General features: G+C 39.1%; 1 protein-coding gene across 1 annotated transcript in view; it reads left to right on the top strand.

Moving 5' to 3' along the window:
• Positions 1–4,196: 4,196 nt before the first annotated feature.
• The window catches only part of dgkb (diacylglycerol kinase, beta), a 60,370-nt gene continuing 44,367 nt past the window's right edge, over positions 4,197–20,199 (top strand). Inside the window, exons 1-6 of the mRNA XM_061240007.1 lie at positions 4,197–4,319; positions 6,177–6,287; positions 12,121–12,197; positions 12,435–12,455; positions 12,541–12,688; positions 16,814–16,957. Of these exons, the coding sequence (XP_061095991.1) occupies positions 6,218–6,287; positions 12,121–12,197; positions 12,435–12,455; positions 12,541–12,688; positions 16,814–16,957 (460 nt within the window). The 5' untranslated portion in view covers positions 4,197–4,319; positions 6,177–6,217. The remainder of the gene's footprint in view (positions 4,320–6,176; positions 6,288–12,120; positions 12,198–12,434; positions 12,456–12,540; positions 12,689–16,813; positions 16,958–20,199) is intronic.

Genomic DNA, 20,199 nt, shown 5'->3' with positions numbered 1-20,199 from the left:
CTTCCTGTCTGAAAAAAAAAAAAAAAAATCCAAAGTGCCATTACCACTTCTGTGGTAAAGGGTAGATGGCTACTTTGTTTTGTATAAGTTGATTACAATGTAATCATATAAATGTTCCAAATATGCTAAAGGAGATACACAAATGATTTTTCTGCTTTAGTGCTCTGCTCTTAAAAAAGTTACATGGACGAGAATAAGTGGGCTAGCACATTTACATTACATTAAATGACCAAAATGACCAAAAATATGAATCAAAATAAGCACTCAATGTGTTAGGTGCCAGTCTTTGCTGGCTAGACCCTAAACATTTGCATTCAAAGCTGTCTTTGTTTTATGTTTCTTGTTCTTGTGTGCTTTCTGTAGCCCTTCACTCGCCTGTGTCTCATTATCCATTTCCCTACACTCACACCTGTTCGCCATTCAGTGAATTTTCAGTGTATTTATACCCTTTGCTCTGTTTCTTTGCCAGATTGTTATGTGTCTCGAACATACTCGCCAGAATTGTTCTCTTCTGCCTGGTCCGTTTACTGTCCCTGTTTGTCTACCTCAACTTCTTCTTTTGGATCTGCCTTTTGTTTCGTTTCTGGGCTTCCTGTTATTGGACTTTGCTTGGATTACGATTCTTAGATTGCCTGTTTAGACTGCCTTCCCGTTTTTGGACCTTTGCCTGTTTCTACGACTACAAACCCTGTTATCCGTATTGTTCCTGATTGCCAGTATTCAACCATTGCCTGTTTGTACCACAAGCTGTCCAAGAAAGACAACCTGCTTTCCCAAGTCCTGGGTTGCAATTGATTCTTCTGTCATTGAGCCTAACAACTCTCAAATAACTTTGTATGTTTTAGCCATTCTTTGGCTGCAAATTGCTGAGGAGAGATGAGAGGAATAACTAATTTTCAGAAAACTAAATCATATAAGTACAAGACATTACTGTATAACTCTGGTATTTCAGAGAAGACGTTGCAAAACAATACTTTTCAAATAATAAGTCATCGTCTAACCTTGTTTCATTGCATATATATATATTGTATATACAATCAGTGAGCACTTTATTAGGTATTTATTAGACTTCTATTGCTATAGTCTATCCAACTTTCATATTTTACAATAGGTATGAGGTTGTTCTCCTTGTGCATTCCTCTTTCTATGCCAAACATGTCGACGGTGTGTATGGACCATAGCACTCTCTTCCAGTCATAATTCCAGTGATGTTAAGCAAACTCAATTTTGTTTATTGGGCTCAGTAAGAGCTGTCTTCGTGCCACCCTTCCAAAGAGTTTGTTGGTATGGAGGTGCTGTTTTATGGGTTTTTTTTTAACTTGTTGACACCAAGATGCAACCAAACTCTGTTAAAACTGTGATCCTTCGGTTCTTTATGGCCTCCCTCACCTTGGGACAACATGCACTTGTGTCCTCTTCCTGGCAAATTTGGAACCATTATGTTTTACACTTTTTTTTATATTGTCTTTTCAGTGCTAAACATTTATGCATTTTTTTGTGCCCATCACAAGACTTGTGATGGTCAATTAACGGATGGTCATTTATCTTCTGAATTGGCTTTTCTCATGCTGATGGATAGCAAATGGATTTTGCATCTACCTCATTTTTATACTCTAGTGAAACAGGAAATGATGGAATGATGTAATATAGTTCCTTTTAGACAAACATTAACTAAATTAAATAAAATTTAACTTTGTTTGAGATTTTTACAATAATTGTTAGTGGTGCCAGTAATTTTGGCTCCTATGTTTTTCAGAAAAATATGTTTGAACATAACATATAGAGTATTATCAGCCATTTTTATTAAGGGTGCCAATCATTCTGGAGCTGACTATATACAGTATGATTCTTTTAACCATGTTCCGCCTGTCCGCCTGTCACAATACAACAGTAATTTTTTCTATTTTTCTCTATGCTTCCATCTCTATTTATTCTCCAATGTATAGAACTACTTTACCCTGTTTAAATTCTGTGTTGATATTATTATGACTGCATTTTTATTGCTAAGTGACTTGGTGAAGTGTCAGCTTTCTGGGTGTTCAGCATTTAAATTAAATACTAAAATGTTAGCTGAAATGCCAAAGAAAGATTTATGGAAAAACTAATGGATTTATTTTTCTGTTAGTCTTAATTGTTTTGCATGTGTATCTGAAAAGCAATTACTCTGTGTTATGCATGCATTCCACCATTCCAAATTCTAGCCCATACTGTATGTAGGCTTAAATTATCTGTGCAATATCTCTTTGTGTGGTGTTTAAAGGAAAATGTGAGGTTGCTCTCTATATAAAAATGCAGGTGGTCCTCCAAATAATTAATCACTGAAAAAATGAATTGTTTATTTCTGTGCCAGAATTTAAGAGCTCATAAATTCCTAGCAATCTCAGCAGCAGGCAAGAATTTCCTCTCATTTATTTCTATTCTAGTCTATTGAATATCTACACCCTAGTTTAAAAAGACCCTTACAGTATATAGCATACTGAGCCATAGCCTTCTGCTATAAACATCAGCACTGAATCATTTTCACTGAGTATTGGTTACTGTAGGTGAAAAGCCACACCTATAGCACTCAAGCCAAAAAGGCTGCCACCGGGTTTTAATAGATTTAACATTTTACATTTTATGATGTGGCATTTTCACATAATTTTATGATGTGAAAAAAGAAGACCATTAAATACAGCGCAGACCATAAGTATTTGGACAGTGGTACAATTACCGCAGCACATTGGATTTGGAATGAAACAATGAATAATAGTACAGACTGTCCCCTTTAATTTGCAGGTATTTACATCAATATCAGGTGACCCGTGTCAGAATTACAGTAGATCCCTTTTTATGCAATGGCCCTCCATTTTTAGGGACCGAAAGTAATTGGACAGTTGGCTTCTCAGCTGCTTCTGTTTAGTCAGGTGTATTCAATCACTTCCTTAGTATAAGACAACTATATATATCACTATATAGTCTTTGATTGCCTTTGGAGTCTGTTATTGGCATTTGTCAACATGAGGACCAGAGTTTTTTCAGTCAATCAAAGGCATAGGTTTCATTTCAACTTCGGGGAGAGACACACAGTCTCAAAAGTCTCACAAGCATGCTGGTTAGTCTAGGGACCAATTCATATGAAAATATTAGGAGTGCCTTACCTTCCTCTCTACCCCAAACATGGTTGCAGGCAAGTATTTGTCAGTGGGTCTCAAGATCTTCTTCATAGATTGCATAGGAAGAGATCAATACCCCAGCTGAAAACATAAATTCTCCCTATTAAAGGCTACAAGGTCCTATGGGATTCCCCAAGCATAAACAAGCACTGGAAAATGGCATTGGCACAATGCAGTTATTTTTCTCCTTGTTCAATTTCTTGTCAATTCCACATGCAATTTAATAGATTTACTTTTACCCCTGGGACAAATAAATAACATTTATAGATTTGTCATTCGAAACATAGCAGTTAGAAGAGTAACAGGTGGATCAGTTGATTGTCTTTTCCGTAGGAAATTGGTTGTGTACGTCCTGCTCACTTTATTTCCATGTGTCGTAATTTCCGAAGTTACACAGCTCATTCGTCTAACCAAGTACACTCAACTAAGTTTGTTTGCCATAGACACTGGGTAGAGGTTTACTGGTGGAGGGTAACCAGAACTGATTGTGGGCATGCAAGGACACATTTTCATAAACTACAGTAAGTACATATACACTATGCTCTCTGCTGCCGATACGATCTCTTTTCGATGCAGACTGATGTGGGAACTTGCATTTGATGCACATTGGACCTGGGTCTGTGTCTGTTCATAACACCAACACGGCTCGTGCCAGGCCCAGCAGAATGTAATCCAATGTGTCGTAGCACAGCCTGTTGTGACGCATGCTAATGGGGATGCGCTGAGATCAGGATCAGTCAGTATGTGAGCTCAGGACATCAGTGTGAGTGAGGGCCTCCAGCGGGGAGGGAGGGCAGGAGGGAGAGGGAGAGAGAGCGCGTGTGTGTGTGAAGAGTGGGTGGGGGTGACGTAAGCAGGAGTGTGGGAAATTATCATTGCAGGAGAGCAGAAGAGTGCGCCTCTCCACCAGCATTGACTGTGTCTGTGTACACACGCTGTCTGCAGTGGAGACTGCCATCGAGACTGAATCTGATCCCACACACAAACACACGCTCATAGTGTACTCTCTCTTCTCTTCTTTCTCTCTCTCTTTCTTTCTCTCTCTCTCTGACTCACACCCACAGTGTATCTACGTTTGTGTACATGTGTGACAGAGAGAACATCTGCAAACCGCTGCCAGGAAAACAAACATACCTTGCCTGACGCTGGTCTTGCTGACACAAGGTGAGTAGGGTATCAATATCTTTTATTGTGAGAATGTGATGTCTTTTTCATTCCTTTTGACAATATGTAGCAGCTTCAGATGTCATTATAGTAGCTGTGGAACTAGTGGGACTGCAGTATGCTTCCTTGCTGGGATAAATATTGCAGTTGAATACATTTAGAGGGAACACAACAGTACATAAAAAACCTGCTGTTGTTTCTCCCCATTGCACCAGCATCATTGGGGCTTAAACAGCATGTGGAAGTGTTTTGAATGCATGTTTATGTAATTGCTCCAATCTGCCTCTCGACTGATTGAAAGGGCATTACCATTCAAATGTTGCAAAAAGTGCTACTGCAACCTGATAAATAGGTAATGCTTAATTCAGCATATAATTTGTTGTATAAGAGCACATAACCAGATATCATAATAATAATAATAATAATAATAATAATAATAATAATAATGATAATAATGATAATAAAACCAATAATAATAATAATAGTTGTCAAGCCTATGGACAGAGGGGGTGGCGCATTGTGCTTATTATGCAATATCAGTAATTTCAGTACTGTAATAGTATGTTCTTCAAGGGGGAGAGTTGGTGGCTACTATTACTACTGTACCCACAGAGCAATGATCCAATTACAGTATACTGTCCTACAAACATAAAATGTTGTAAAGCTTGCTTTGACATTGTGTTTGCATTATGCACTACTACTACAATGGGACATCTTTTTTTTTACTGTGCACTGTACAGTAGGGAAAAACAGTTGAGAAAAGTCCATATTATGGTGGCAGACAAGCAAAATTTGCAGCTGAACAGGTGACTGCTATTGTAATTATGGTCCTTGAAAACAATGCCCTCTGCCTGAAAGACATAAAAAATAAAATCATTCAAAACAATATTGCCTTTCTAAATATTGCCACTGTCAGTTTGGCCACTATGTGGTCGTAACCATTTGCCCATAAGGTACCATTTGAATGGAACGCTGTCATACAGTAGTGAACAAACTGTGATGTAAATATGTTATGATATGCACTGTATCCTCTGAAATCATATGGTATACTACTGGACTGTGTGGATGAAAATGGCCTAATGCAAATAACAGGCAAGATATGGGGGAGTAAACATATATGAACTCTAGACAGCCTAAAACATGTATTTTTCAGTTTTTTATATTTGGACTGAATGATTTCTGGCGTGATTTCATGTATCGGTTTGATAATGAGAGTTGTTTTCTCTTTGCTATCTTTAGTGAGGAGTTTTTGTGTTAGTAAGTCAAAAACATGGTAAAATTTTCTGCATGCATTTACTGTTTTGCGAAATGAAAGAGTTTTGTTATTTTCATCACTTACTCTCAAAACCAGTACAGTTGCTTCTGACAATGCATCCGAACAATTGATAAGAACTGTAACGGCCCAACACTTTTTTGCGCAAGGAATAATGACATAATAAGAAACATATTTCATATGCAGTATAGAATTGTACTCGTGACTCCAAACATTTGGATTTTGAAGAACATAACTGCTTTTGTATTATACTAGGCCATACTGTAATGTCAATGATAACATCATCCTACTCTCATTTCGGGCTACATACATACTGTAACCTCTATTGCTTTGTCCTTAACCTTTTAAATAGGACACAGCGGGAGGCATACAGTTAAAGTACATAAAGTCTTAAAAAGCAGTGAGAAAGCACACCATTTACCAGCTAACGGTGCCATTTGGGTGGTTGTGTATTTGACATGTATTTTCCTTGTATTGCACTCCCTCTTGAATTGGGACTATGAGAAGCTATAGTGGCCTGCCTTGCTGTTGGTATGTTTGATAATGCTGAGTGGCTGAGAGTCCTGTCTTTTCATTTGTCAAAGTGCCTGATTTGTGGGATGTGACGGGAAACGCTGCCTCCATCATGACGCACCAGGAGAAGTGGGTGACGCTTAGCCCAGCAGAGTTCTCCCAGCTCCAGGAATATGCACAGTGTAAGTGCACCCTCCTCGCTGTCCATTTCACTTATTAACACCCACAGTGGGTTCCTCAATTATACCACCCTCAACAAAAATGGCTGCCTATAATAAACAACGTAATTATCTATAGTTTATGTCCAAACGTACTGGGAAGCTGTGTACTTTTATTTCAATACATTTAGTCTTATGTTTCAATGTTTCTCATTTTTTATGAAAACCATCGGTGCCAAAATAATTTGCACCCCTAGCAATCATTGTAAATAAAATCATACAAAGTGACATTGGCAATACCATTTTATCTCAGGAACTACATTTGTCATCCCATCACTTCCTGTTTCACTAGAGCTTGAAAATGAGGTAGCAAGCATGCAAAATCCCTTGGTCAACTACAAACAGATGGTAATTGACCATCTCAAGTCGGGCAATGGGTCAAACAAAAGAAACAAAAAAATGGTTAAACATACCACTTAGCACTGTAAGGGCAATAATAAAAGGTATGAAGTATATAGAATGGTTGCAAACTTGCCATATGCAAGTGCATAGTATCCCCACGGACGGTAAGGAGGATGATGAGGGAGGCCATAAGTGACCCAAGGATCGCAGTTTAAGAATTGCAGAGATGGGTTCGGTCTTGGGGTCACCAAGTCTAAAAAAACATTAATATTTCTTTGGAAGGTGGAAGGGGGCACAAAGACAGCCCATATTGAGCACAATAAACAAAACCAAGCATCTTGAATAATTTTGGGTCTGTTTTTTGGGGAAAAATATTTTTATTTGAAAGATTTAAGCCTTTGCTTGATTCCGTTGAATCATTAATAACATGCACTATGCATGTTCAAAAATAAAGCTTATGTCAACAACCATATTATTTTGTACTTATTTATTTATATTTTGCAGCACTTTTTGTGTATATTTTTCAAGGGTGCCAATAATTCTGGAACCAATTGAATCTGTGTGCATCACACCCTCCTTGGAGCCTTCAGACTTGCCTTCATTTTGTTGAAGTGATCCCTTCCTCAAAATGTTGCTCATTATTGTGTTTTACTCTCACATTTCTGACTAATGACACTCTCTAAGGGTGCCACCTTCTCTGTCTATAATACAAAGTGTTACTGTAAAGTACACAATCATTTTCATTTGTCAGTAGCATTTGTTATCTGTTAGTTATTTGTCCCTGAAGGAAACTTGCATATTCCACCTCCGATTTTATAACGCAGACTAAATATAAGACAAAGCAAATTCATCCACCTACACAGCCCCAGTAGCCCTCTTAAAAATCTCATGGCATATAATTTGGCACAATGTAATACTCCTGAATAAGGTTTCATGCAGAGCCACGCCAACCGAAAGCAATTTCAGTCAACAGGGAAAAAATCTCTCCCTAAAGAAGCAGTTAGAGTCAGAATGTGTGCCAAATGTTTATCGCATACTGTCAAACTTCAGACATATCAGACATATCAAGGTAGGGAGAAAACAGGGAGAGGAGTGCATCTGTGGTAAAAGGTAGAATAAAAAAATTTACTCTTTGGAAAAAGGGTGATGAGAATGTGTTAAAAAGCCTTTATTATATCATTATATTATATACTATATTTCATAAAACAGTTTTACAAAGCTTTGGCCCTGAACCCTAAGTGCTAGGTTGACAGTGCCAAGGAAAAACTCCCTGGCTGCTAATAGGTGTAATGGTAAACCTTAGGTTAAGTTCAGGCCCAGGGCATCACATTAAAAAAGAAAAAAATCATTAATTATTTGCATCAACTTCAGCTTTCAAAACGATCACATTTGCATTAATGCATTTAGCAGATGTTTTTATCTACATAAATGCAGTCTTGGTTCTCTGTATACACACTACATTCGTACAGTTGGATATTTACTGAAGCAAGCACCTTGCTCAAGGATACAACATCAGTGCCCCAGCCGGAAATCAAACCTCAGCTGCCTAGAGATGTAAGCTTAGTTCTCTAACCATGACTGCCACCCTCAAATGTTTTTATTTCATTGCAGAACATAGAATATTACAGGAAAGCACAAACAATACAATTGCAGTAAAAGTAGCATCATACAATTACAGGAACATACAGATGAGAGGATCATATTTTAAAGATGCTAGGGAAAGATAACCTAAGTGTACAGTAGTTTGAGGCACTTTTCAGACTTTTTGTTTTTTATACCCTGCAATGAAGTGAAATAATGTTTCACATATCCGATAGCGAAAAGCATATGCAGGTATGGGGTTGAGAAGGTTTCAGAGGGCATAATTATGTATGCTGTAACATGGTAACAATATGTATGCAATGCAAGAGAAAGTAGATCGAAACATGAATCAAAACAGAAAATATCCCACATCAGGCCTTACATACATGAATCCATTTTGTATTGCGTAGGAAGAGCTAGTCTGTTTATGTACAGTATATTCTACCTTTATAAAGCAGTTTGGATTATCAGCCTGAGTACTGCACATGCTTTTCGGTGTGGACGCTGAGTGGCCCTAACAGTGGCCAAAGAGCCGAAAAAGCCAGCTTTGCTGCTCCAGGCATTGTACCACTGCTCAATATTGTTTTTTCCCATTAACTAATTATATTTGGCTCAGGCCACGAAAAAGAATAAATACTGTAAATCAGATTTGGAATCAATGAAATAGGAACGGTATGTTAAATGTGTGTTTATTAACACACTTTTCTTAAGCAAAATCTGGCCACCTAAATACCAGCCAATATCTGATATCTTGATCAGCTATTGTCCTGGAAGGTTCTTTGGCTTTGGTTGACAGAACACATGACAGCTGCTAAACAGGAATGGTCATTTCTCCTGCCCAACCCACCAGTATTCAGTATAACCTGACTCCATAGATTTCAGAACAGTCACAACTGCACCCTATGCACTCTTTATTTAATTAATCACTGGGATCACTAAAATAGTGTGCTGTATGCAGTCCTTCCATGTCAATGTGGACTGGCTATGCTGAGATGGCAGTTCTGCTAACACATGCTGTATACTGTAATGGTGCTAAATAAGACTCACCTTGTGTACATGCAATCTAATGTTGCCACAGAGAGAGGACCATAGGCCTGTTTCTGAAAATGTGTAGATATTTTTAAAAAGCTAGCACTGGTGTGTCAAAAGAAGATGAGACAGATGACACAAAGACAACCAAGTGTAATGACGATAAAATTAGACACGTAGTGTAATAGTGCTAAATAATACAGTGCAATTCTCTCAGACTTCAAACCTGAAGGCAGCTGCTGAAATAGGTCAGAGCTGTTGTCATTGGGAACAATGCAGACCACTGAAGGTGCCCATATATGAGCAGTAACCCCCCCCCCCCCCCCCCCCCCCCATTCCTGTCCACAGACGCCATCCCATAAAGCCCCTGAATGAAAACGCACCCAAACAATTGCAATCACTCAGTACACTGACACCTACGCAGGCACATGGTCCAGCTGCATTCTGTGTTAATGGACAGCTCACATATCTCTGTGTCATCTTGTTCCCTCTTGCCACACCAGCATTTCATTTTTTTACTTTTTCCACGTTGCTAACAATCTGGAGCAGCCCATTCTCAGCTCCGCTACCTGGGGCTATGTCTTCTTTTTAGTCCCATCAGGGCAGTGTTCTCCGCACTCAGCCCTTCTATGGCCCCAAGCACCAGCCTCAACAACAACTGCAGCCATAGATCTGGGTACAAGTAATGCCTGCTACAGAGGCTATTCTATCAGCAAATCCATTGAGGTTTTTTTTTATTAGATATTAAATGAGCGAGGAGAAGCTCAGAATAATTAGTACCCTGTCCCTGGCCAAGCTATCTTATACAGGGAAATGTTAAGTTGGTGATAACATTGCTCATGTTAATTGCTCTGTGCATTGTGACAGTGAGGTGTGCCTGCCTGTAAACAGCCCTCCAGCTGCCCTTTATTGTGTCTGTGAGAGAGAGAGAGAGAGAGGGAGAGAGGGAGAGAGATGGAGAGAGAGAGGGTGAGAGAAAGAGGAAGGGAGGGAGGGAGAGAAAGAGCGTGTGTAATTGTGTTGAAATGAGCTCTGTGCTTTTTATTGTATTTGGTGTGCAGGCTGGATAATGGCCTTCTCTAAGAGCAGTAACACACAGCTCCCTGCTGCGCCTTGCCCCCTCTAGCTCTCTCTCCCCGCCCCCCTTGCTTAGTCCATTACTTTTTCTCTCTGAGTCCCTCCCTTTGATATTACTCTTTAATCCCCCGTCCTCCTCCTCCCCTTCCTACGCAATCTGCTTTTCTCCTTTCTTATGTGTCCCTCCTGCTTCATCTCCATTAATGTGTCCACAGTGGGCATGCAGCACACTGTGTTATTGCCCTCTCACACAAGCACACTGGTTCTCTTACATTGCACTGTTCCTCTACTGTTTTTGTTGTGGATACCACTGGTGTATTGCGGTGAATTGTGCTATTTCCGTGTAAAATGTGAGGTGGATCCAAAATCAGATCTCTCTCCACCAGAATAAGAGAATGCAGAAGCATAATATGCAGTGCACTGCAGCACTGAACCAAATCTACAGTATGGTCATGTGACCTCTGAACAACTGGTTCCTGTCAAGTATCCCTACCCTTTGCAGAAATGAGGTCATTATAATTCAATCAATTAACCCAGCAGTGATTTATGAATTTGAGTGGTGCTGGAGTAACACAGTTTAAGTGTTTGCATACTTGTAATTAGCGATATTTAATTGCCCTTAAGCCATAACTCTAACCATTTAACCTTGTATTGATGTCTTTGTTCAGATGATACTGTAATTACAGTAACTGAATAAATGGTTAAGACCGATGTGGCTAAATTAGGTCAGGGCATGGATGTCCATTCATGGGTAACAGTGTTTTTTTTCTGCCCATAATACACCGTAAACCGTAAACCGTACTTTATTAGGGTTTTCAATGGAACCAACCAAAATGAAACATTAATTTAATAAAAAATTGTTTTCAGCGAAATCAAGATTCCATAACTATTGATAGCCCTGGTTTAGTATGTGGTGCTTCCACCTGTGGCAAAGATAACAGCCTGGAATCTTTTCCTGTAATGCTTGACAAGGGTAGGGAACACATTTGGAGGGATTTTGGACCATTCCTCTATGCAGATCCTTCACATTCTTGTGTTTGCACATCTGAGTTCAGCCCTCTTCAGTTCAGCCAACAGGTTTTTGATTGGATTGAGCTATTGTGTGTGAGATGGCCATTGAAGAACATAGATTTTGTTGTTGTCACTGAATCATTTCTGTGTGGATTTGGAGGTATGCTTTGGGTCATTGTCTTGCTGAAAAGTCCACATAAAGCCAAGTCTCTGCCTTGTGGTAGAGGCAACCAGATTGTCAGCCAAAATTGCCTGATACTTGATGGGATCCATTATACCATTGATTTTCAGCTCGGGTGGGTCAGTGATGTTTTCGGGCTGTTTTAATTCCAGAGGAATAGGGGCAAATGTCACTGCATCTCCTTTTATGCATTTATATTTCAATGCCAAACATGCCATCTTCCATTTGGTCTCATCTGACCACAGCACCTTAATTCATTCATACTTTAAATGACCAGATGAGACCAAATGAGACCAAAATCGAATGTAAAAATAAAATGTGTTTTCTCTGTCTGAAGTAAAATTGTAATACAATTTCAAACACCATACACTGGGTCATACCACTTCTTAATTACCCCCCCCCCCCCCCCCCCCCCCCCATCAGTGGTTTAGTTGAAATATCTCAATGTCACCATTCTTGAGTTTAATTTAAAGGCTCAGAATGTCTCTACTACTTTGATTTATTTCAAACAAGATTATGTTTAGTCACATACTATTGCATGTCAAAAGTAATACAATATAATCAATATTGTTTCAGACTCAAGCAAGAAGCTGAAAGATGTGTTGCAGGAGTTTCACAGGGATGGAGTATTGGCCAAATATAACCCAGAAGAGGTAACTCAGTGGCAAAGCCTTTTTAGTTGCATCTTCCTTTCCCAAATGCTTTGAATTTTTCTGAAGAACATTCAGTGTGATCTAAAATGTTAGTCTGAAAATCATCATTTTCAGGCAGACTAATAAGGTCAATTACTGGTTTGCTAACACAGTGTGAAAATCCACTCAGATGTTTTCTCTTATTAACATCTCTTATTTTAATCCACGTCAATGATCAAAACTTTGAATGCTGCATAGAAGCAGGAAATCCTCAATCAGGTAATTTGTTTTCTGGAACCAATGGGATTATTATTAGAATTCTCAATGCAGCTGCAGGGTTTACACACTGTATTTTTTGCCCCAGGAAATTGACTTTGAGGGCTTCAAGCTCTTCATGCAGACATTTCTGGAGACTGAACTTAGTGATGAGTTCTGCCAGCACCTCTTCCTGTCCTTCAACAGCAAAGGGCCGCCGCCCGGCCCCGCGTCACTGGACAAACCTGGATTAGCTGGTGAGTACGACCTCCCCCGAACCTAACGACAGGAGTCTATCCACAAATGCTTCTGCCGGTCTTTAAATGAACATGCGCTGTGAAAAGGCATCATTGAAATATGAAAAATATTGTTATAAATGATGCCCTTGTAGAAATGTAACTTATAATATTTCAAATATTCACGTTGCTGAGTAGAACATGAGTGAGCAAATTAATTATTCTGCATTATAAAACGGGTAGGACAAATCTCGCAATCTGATTGGGTCATAGCAGTGATACATTTTCTATATACCACGGCTGTGCGTTCTCATGCTTGTTTACGGTTCTTTTCAAGTATCAATCCGCGGCGAAGCAGCCATTCAAGTAAAAAAACATCGCCTTGCAACAATGTTGCCCAGAATTTGCATGCAAGCAAGGACGCAGAGCTACACACTGCCTCAGAAACCATCCGATGCGGGTCTTGATTTGCGAGAGAGATTTGTGTCAGTAAGCAGGCAAAAGTGCGAGAACTTTAGGGTGACCGAAACGTGGAAACTTTGTGGACCGGAGAAAGCAGAGCAGCGCTTGTACAAAAAATTAAACGAGTATTAACTACGCAGCGTGGTTGGACAGTTTTTCAGTGCTAGCACAATGGCACAAATGAACATCAAAAAGGCACATACTCTTGTTTGCTCCCTCGCAGTAGCTTGCAAGCTAACTAGCTAGCGAATTTTGCAGAGCAAGACTTTAGTAACATTGTATAGCAACACCTGCCACTACTACAAGCATACAGGAACTACTTTCTTGTAAATTATTCTTGTAATGAAACTGTTAGTAAAAAAACACAACAAACATTGTGTCTCTAATATCTATATTATTATATGTGGTAACCGTTTTATAAAACGAATAACTCCAGGACGTAGTATATAGAAATTGTATCACATCTACGTGGGTTGGGACGCTCCGCTGTGCGACGGGCCAAACAACCGCCCTTTGCTGTGATAAAATTTCGATATAGTACTGCCTTTCTTGAATTATTGCTAAATTGTTGATTTGTTATTTATTTAATTGGTTAACAAACACGCAGACACACTTGCACGCATAGAAAAACAAATACATGTATATCAATTAAAGTGTACAAACAGATGTCTAGAAAGGAACCGTGTATTTACTTACCACTGTTCCAAAGTAGTATTCATGTAGTATTAAATACTAATGCATTTTAAGCTGTAACGCCTTAGGCCAGGACTCTCCCTCTCACTGTCTGACAGAATGTAAGGCTTAATTAGAAAAGCACTTTTGCGCTAGGAGGGAAAAAGAGCACAAATGTAGTCTAGTGATGGGAGTGATGCATCTACAGGTATGTCCATCCACAGGCAACTGCATCTATAGGCATGTACACACCAACAGAGCTGAACCGTGCCAAGAGAATGGGGGTACTCACGATTCTGCTTTAGGCACTGTTCACTTTGACGTCCGGATGCTGAAGCAGCTGAGGAACAGGTTCAATGACATTACATTACATTACATTATTGGCATTTGGCAGACACTCTTATCCAGAGCGACGTACAGTTGATTAGACTAAGCAGGAGACAATCCTCCCCTGGAGCAATGCAGGGTTAAGGGCCTTGCTCAAGGACCCAACGGCTGTGCGGATCTTATTGTGGCTACACTGGGATTCGAACCACCGACCTTGTGTTTCCCAGTCATTTACCTTAACCACTACGCTACAGGCCACCAATGAGTGTGACATGAGTGAAGGGCTGAATGTCCATCTCCAGCACAGGGGGTTGTTGCAGCTGGCATATCTCTCCACAGACCTGTCTATCCACAAACCTGTCTATACACAGACCTGTCCATCCACAGGCTTGTCCCATTGACAGGCATGTTCATCCATAGACCTGTCTATCCACAGGCCTGTCCATCTCCAGACCTGTCTGTGGGCAAGCCTATGGCTATGTAGATATGCCAGCTGCACCAACCCCCTGTGCTGGAGATGGGCATTCAGCCCTACACTCATGTCACATTCATTTAACCTGTTCCTCAGCTGCCATTGAAGCACCAACTGGCCAGCAATATTATTTAGAGTTTGGAACATTACTTTGATAGAGGATTCTGTGAGGAGCAGAATGAGAAATGAGACACATGAGAGATAATAAGTAGCACTTATATATAGATATATATATTTTTTCTTTCATCTGTTTATGTAGGTATGGATGAATAGGATATATATATATATATTTTTTTTTTTTTTTTACCACAATTGGCTTGTGTTTTGGGTTTCCTACCATCCACAAAGGCCCGATTTTGAAAATGTAAATATTGTGGGTTTAATTGTGGCTTTAAAGTGTGGCTTTTAAATTGTGGCTCTAAATCATTATTTGAAGAAGCAGCATACTGTGCAAATACTCTGTTAATAACTATGCTAGCAGAACCAGCGATGTCTAGTGGTCAGTAACGGGTACAATCCTACTAGACAATGGAACATAAAATGAAAGGTATTTCTTGAAAGGTATTTGAAATGTTGAAGAAGCTATGCGCCAAAATACAGCTTTCTAAAACCTCTGGAACATGTACTACATCGTGGCTGTGCAGGTGGCTCTGTAGTAGGGATTGGATGGTCCCAGGATGTATTTGGATTCCCCATGTTTGAATATGTACCTGGGAAAAGTTTGCTGCACATTGGCTGTTGGAAACAATGTTGACAGAATTTTATCTGAATCCTATCCAGTGATCATGGCAAATTTCTATGGCATTCATTTATTTTATTTAAAGATGTAATGCTATTCCTATAAAATATTGTTTCTAGGATGCTTATCTAACCTGCTTTTACCTATTCCTACCAGTTTATTAGGTATTTTTTTATACTTTTTATACTTATTTTTTATTTTTTATACTTATTGGTCTTCTGCCTATCTACTTAGAGGTTTGAGGCGTTGTGTATTCAGAGATGCTCTTCTGTATACCACTGTTGTAATGCATGGTTATTTGCGTGGCTGTCACCTTCCCGTCAGCTTTGACTAGTCTGGCCCTTCTCCTCTGACCTCTCTCATTAACAATGTGTTTTATCTTGCATAACTGCTGTTCACTTAATGTTTTTTTGTTTTTCACACCATTCTTTGCAAACTCTAGAAACTGTTGTGTGTGAAAAAAATGCGGGCGGCCTGTAGCGTAGTGGTTAAGGTACATGACTGGGACCAGCAAAGTTGGTGGTTCGATCCCCGGTGTAGCCACAATCCGCACAGACGTTGGGTCCTTGAGCATTGCTCCAGGGGAGGATTGTGTCCTGCTCTGTCTCATCAACTGTACATCGCTCTGGATAAGAGCGTCTGCCAAATGCCATTAATGTAAAAATCCTAGGATATCAGCAGTTTCTGAGATACTCAAACCACCCCGTCTGGCACCAAAGATCATTCCATGGTCAGAATCACCATTCTGACATTTGGTCTGAAAAACAGCTGAACCACTTGACCATGTCGGCATGCTTTTATGCATTTAGTTGCTGCTATATGATTGGCTGATTAAATATGTGCAATAACAAGCTGGTGTACAGGTCTACCTGGGTGGTCACTGAGTGTATATTATAAGGATCCGACACATATGGAGTCATCCTGCTACAAATGGTAAAATCTAATTGACCACTGACCTGAAGGAAGGGGATTGTATCATTTTATCAATTCAATGTCAGTATTGATTTGACTTATTGATTAAGTTTTTATCAATTATTTTTTCAATAAATAATAAAAAGATAATTTGTTTTTTAAAAAAGGTTGACGGTTTTTCTGGATTTTTTCTACAGTCTTTGCTAAGCTACTGTATTTGATATGTCCTTTTTAAATGATAAATGCCGTCTTTACAGACTAGAAATATGGGAAAATCTCTTCCGCAATCAGGTGGCCGATGACGACATCACCTCGGTATTCTATAATAGACATAATAAAATTATTCTATAATATTATAAACATCCTTTTCATGTTGGTCAAACTCTGTACTCTATATGGCAGATCTGAAATACTGTACATACAGCATTACTTTTGCATTCAGAAGACTATACAGTGTGCAGTTACACAATTACACAACATCTCTGTACTGTTTCTGTTTAGGCTCTGTAATAGTCTTGACTGGTATTCCAGTGGGAAGTTCTGAATTTGAAGTCTGTTTTAGGGCTCAAGAGGATCAAAGGCAGCTCCACACCTCTGAAGGCCTCAAACCTTCCAAACGTGGAGCCCCTGGATGTAGTCCAACTGAAGGACATTGTGTGTTACCTGTCCCTACTGGAGGGGGGGCGTCCTGAAGACAAACTCGAATGTAGGCACACCCGATTCCCCGCTTATTTTACTTTTTTTTTTTTAACTTATTTTACTGGAGTGACACAATTATGCCATTTCAGAAGATGACCAGTAAATGCAATATTGGACAAATGGCACTGAGGTGACAAAATGTTGGATCCCTATTTATAAATGTAGTTTTGGAGAACTCACTTCAAGTTTCTTGTCAGTATAGTAATGCCCTTATAGTGTGGTTTGTACCATATGATATGACATGTTCTCCAGTATTTTAATTTTCATCATGTTTGTATTCTTATTTCAAACTGCTATGGTAAAATTACTGAAGTTACATATGTAGTTTTTTTTTTACATTTATAATTTCCTGTTTATTTTACTTTGAGATAAACATTACCCCAGAATAAAAGGAATCCCTTGACACCCCATTCAGTAATAACATATCTAGTGCTATGGTGTTACTTTCAGAGCAGTAATTTGTTCTATCAAAAGCTCTAGCTAGTATTATTTGCAACATTGGATTTGAGATAAATTATCTGTTTTGCAATTTACACCTCAGCTCAGTGTTCATATTGCCGGCATAAAACTTGTATAAACAATACTAGTATTGAACTTTGCAGTCATCGTTTATTTCATTATCACTTATTAGCATTCGATCCACACTCAATCGTCCACACTCAAGTACAACAGTTACAGCAGTTATATTTTATGCATACTTTATAAGGACATCTTTGCTAACATGTTCTACATGGGTGAAACCACCTTGGATCTTAAACCTTGGCGTTGTGTCCACATTCTGAAGCTCAGAACTTAATGCAGCACCACACAGCAATTTAGTGTGCTTTTAGGAAGGTTGTTTTCTATGGTTTTCTCTGCATTTGAAGTTTTCTGTGAACAACATAATTACTCATTCCCTTCAGCCTTGACCATAGCTCTAAAAGGGGCGTGTCTCCAGTGCTCACACTGTTCACACCAGCTCCACAGTGCTTTCAGAACTGGCAGACATTTAACTTTCACTTTGCAACCACACAGGGGCTGGATAGAAAGGGCCTAAAGCTTCTGACCTTAAGGGTGAAGGCTCAGAGCCCAATTTGTTGGGATTTTGTAGTGAATCTTTTAAAATATTGAATATTTCTTTGATAGGACTATTAATTAAACAATATAATTGTGGTCAATTTTCATATCTAGTAGTATAGGTGTGTGAGGAGAGAAAGTGGAATGTTAAGAAACAATATCATTTAAATAAGTCAGCTTAAATTAGGCAATGCCACATGTTAAGCAATTACCTTTTGATATGATATTAAAATGGAAATTCTCCCTTGCTAACTTAATTTATTGTGTCTGCGGCTAATGGTTCTTTCTGCCATGGATAAACAGCGCCATCTTCTGGGAAACTGCGGTACATTTCATAGTACACAACTGTTGAAAAATCATACTCCTGCTGTGAGCCAGTGGTCTTTTTGTCCTTGACAACAATAAATGAGCATGGATAGTCTATTACTCCTTGAGGAGGTGGAATTGCCAGAGGTGTGTATTACTCCATTTGGTGCAACTTGCTGATGTGAGAATTTAGGTACCCACTCATAACGAGCCTAGTGGGACCTAATTTTGCAGCATTGCGGTAAAAATATCCTTGTTCGCTTCACGGGTGTACTGTAGGTCTGTGTGTCTTAATCACTTTCTCCTTTGGTAGTTTGATATTTATACATATCTCCATTTTACATAGAGTGCCATAAAACAGGTGTCTAAATATCATGAGAATTTTACATATAAGTAACATTTCTGTGTATCTTCTGGGGAGAAATCTATGTGTTAGTAGCTGGTTATTCTAATAGGTATACTGTCCTCCCAGGAACTAGCTTTTTATATTTGCTGGAGAATACCAATATTTACATATTCCAATTTGCATTCTCAAAGCATTTAGAATTCAAGTACTGCACTCCCATTTGCTCATGTAATTCCCAAGCAGAACTTGCTTTATTTTTTTCACAAGGTTGACAAAGTTTTGCACATTAGTGCCCTCATGTGGCTGCCTGGCTCATTGCATGTTTTAACTAATAGCCTCTGAGCAACATCACTTCCTCTTACTCTTGCCCCATAGGGCCAGCCTCCTGTGGGTGACTGTCAATTAGCACCTAATTAAAACCTGACAAACAGCAAGCTGCCTTCTATTCATATGACGTCAATTGCCTCCTACACTCCCCCTCATTCACACACACACATACACACACACACGCACACACACATGCACATGAACGCACACACACACATGCGCGCACACACACACACACACACACACACACACACACACACACACACACTGACTTGCTTTAAATAACTCACGACACAGCTGGCTTTTCACATTCTGTCTTGGTCTTTACATGGTAGAGTAGACCTAGAGTATTACTTAGATACCTTTCTAAGCTTTTGCATTTGATACTGAACTCCAATAAGAATATGAGCATTATAGAACTACAAGGAATTTCTTTTTTTCTGTCCTCTTTTTTTTTCTGTTATTGAGTTTGTCTGGGCAGTTTCAGCTGTTATTTTTATTCTGTTTTATCCAATCTCTTTCACTGTATCTGAGCTGTCTGTTTCCATGGTGATGCAACAGATTTTTGCAACAGCAGGAGTGGTTGTTCAGAGCACAATGAGAGCCTGTTCTGACTACAGCTTGCTGTAATATCGCATACTCTCCTCGTGTTTTTTAAAACAGGATTTGTTCCTTTTAACGTGATACAGTCAATACAGCGATAATTACAGTAATATAAGACGTTGCATCTCAGAGAGCAAATTTTTTTTTCTGGAATATTTGAAATATTGTGTTTTGTGTTAAACCTCCACACCCTGAAAAAAAAGTGACTAAAACACAATCTGTGTTCTCTTGTATCGGGAGAAGTCAGCCTCTTGCCCTGTCTTTTACCTGTTACCTGGAATACATTGAATTTCTGAAATATCTTGCAATCATGAGTGAAGCTTTCCTGAGTACTGCAATGCTAAAAAAGAAACACCTTGGCAGAATCCAAGAACTGCAGCTGACAATGAATTATACTGTATACAGTATACATACATTTTTCACATCAGTCACCATTATATTTTCCTATTTCTGTCATGATATATTTTGCATTTTTGGAGCCTGTCCTCAATATAATTGACCGGATCCTTCAGGATTATTCATAATATTTAGTATCATAAATGATATCCTGTCCATCAATATTATATATAATACATGACATTTTTGAGATGTATTGATCAAATGCTCTTTTG

This window comes from Conger conger, chromosome 1 (genome assembly GCF_963514075.1).
Source record: "Conger conger chromosome 1, fConCon1.1, whole genome shotgun sequence".
Taxonomy (NCBI): Eukaryota; Metazoa; Chordata; class Actinopteri; order Anguilliformes; family Congridae; genus Conger; species Conger conger.
The sequence above is the reverse complement of the archived record's forward strand: the minus strand, read 5'-3'. Positions and strand labels throughout refer to the sequence as shown.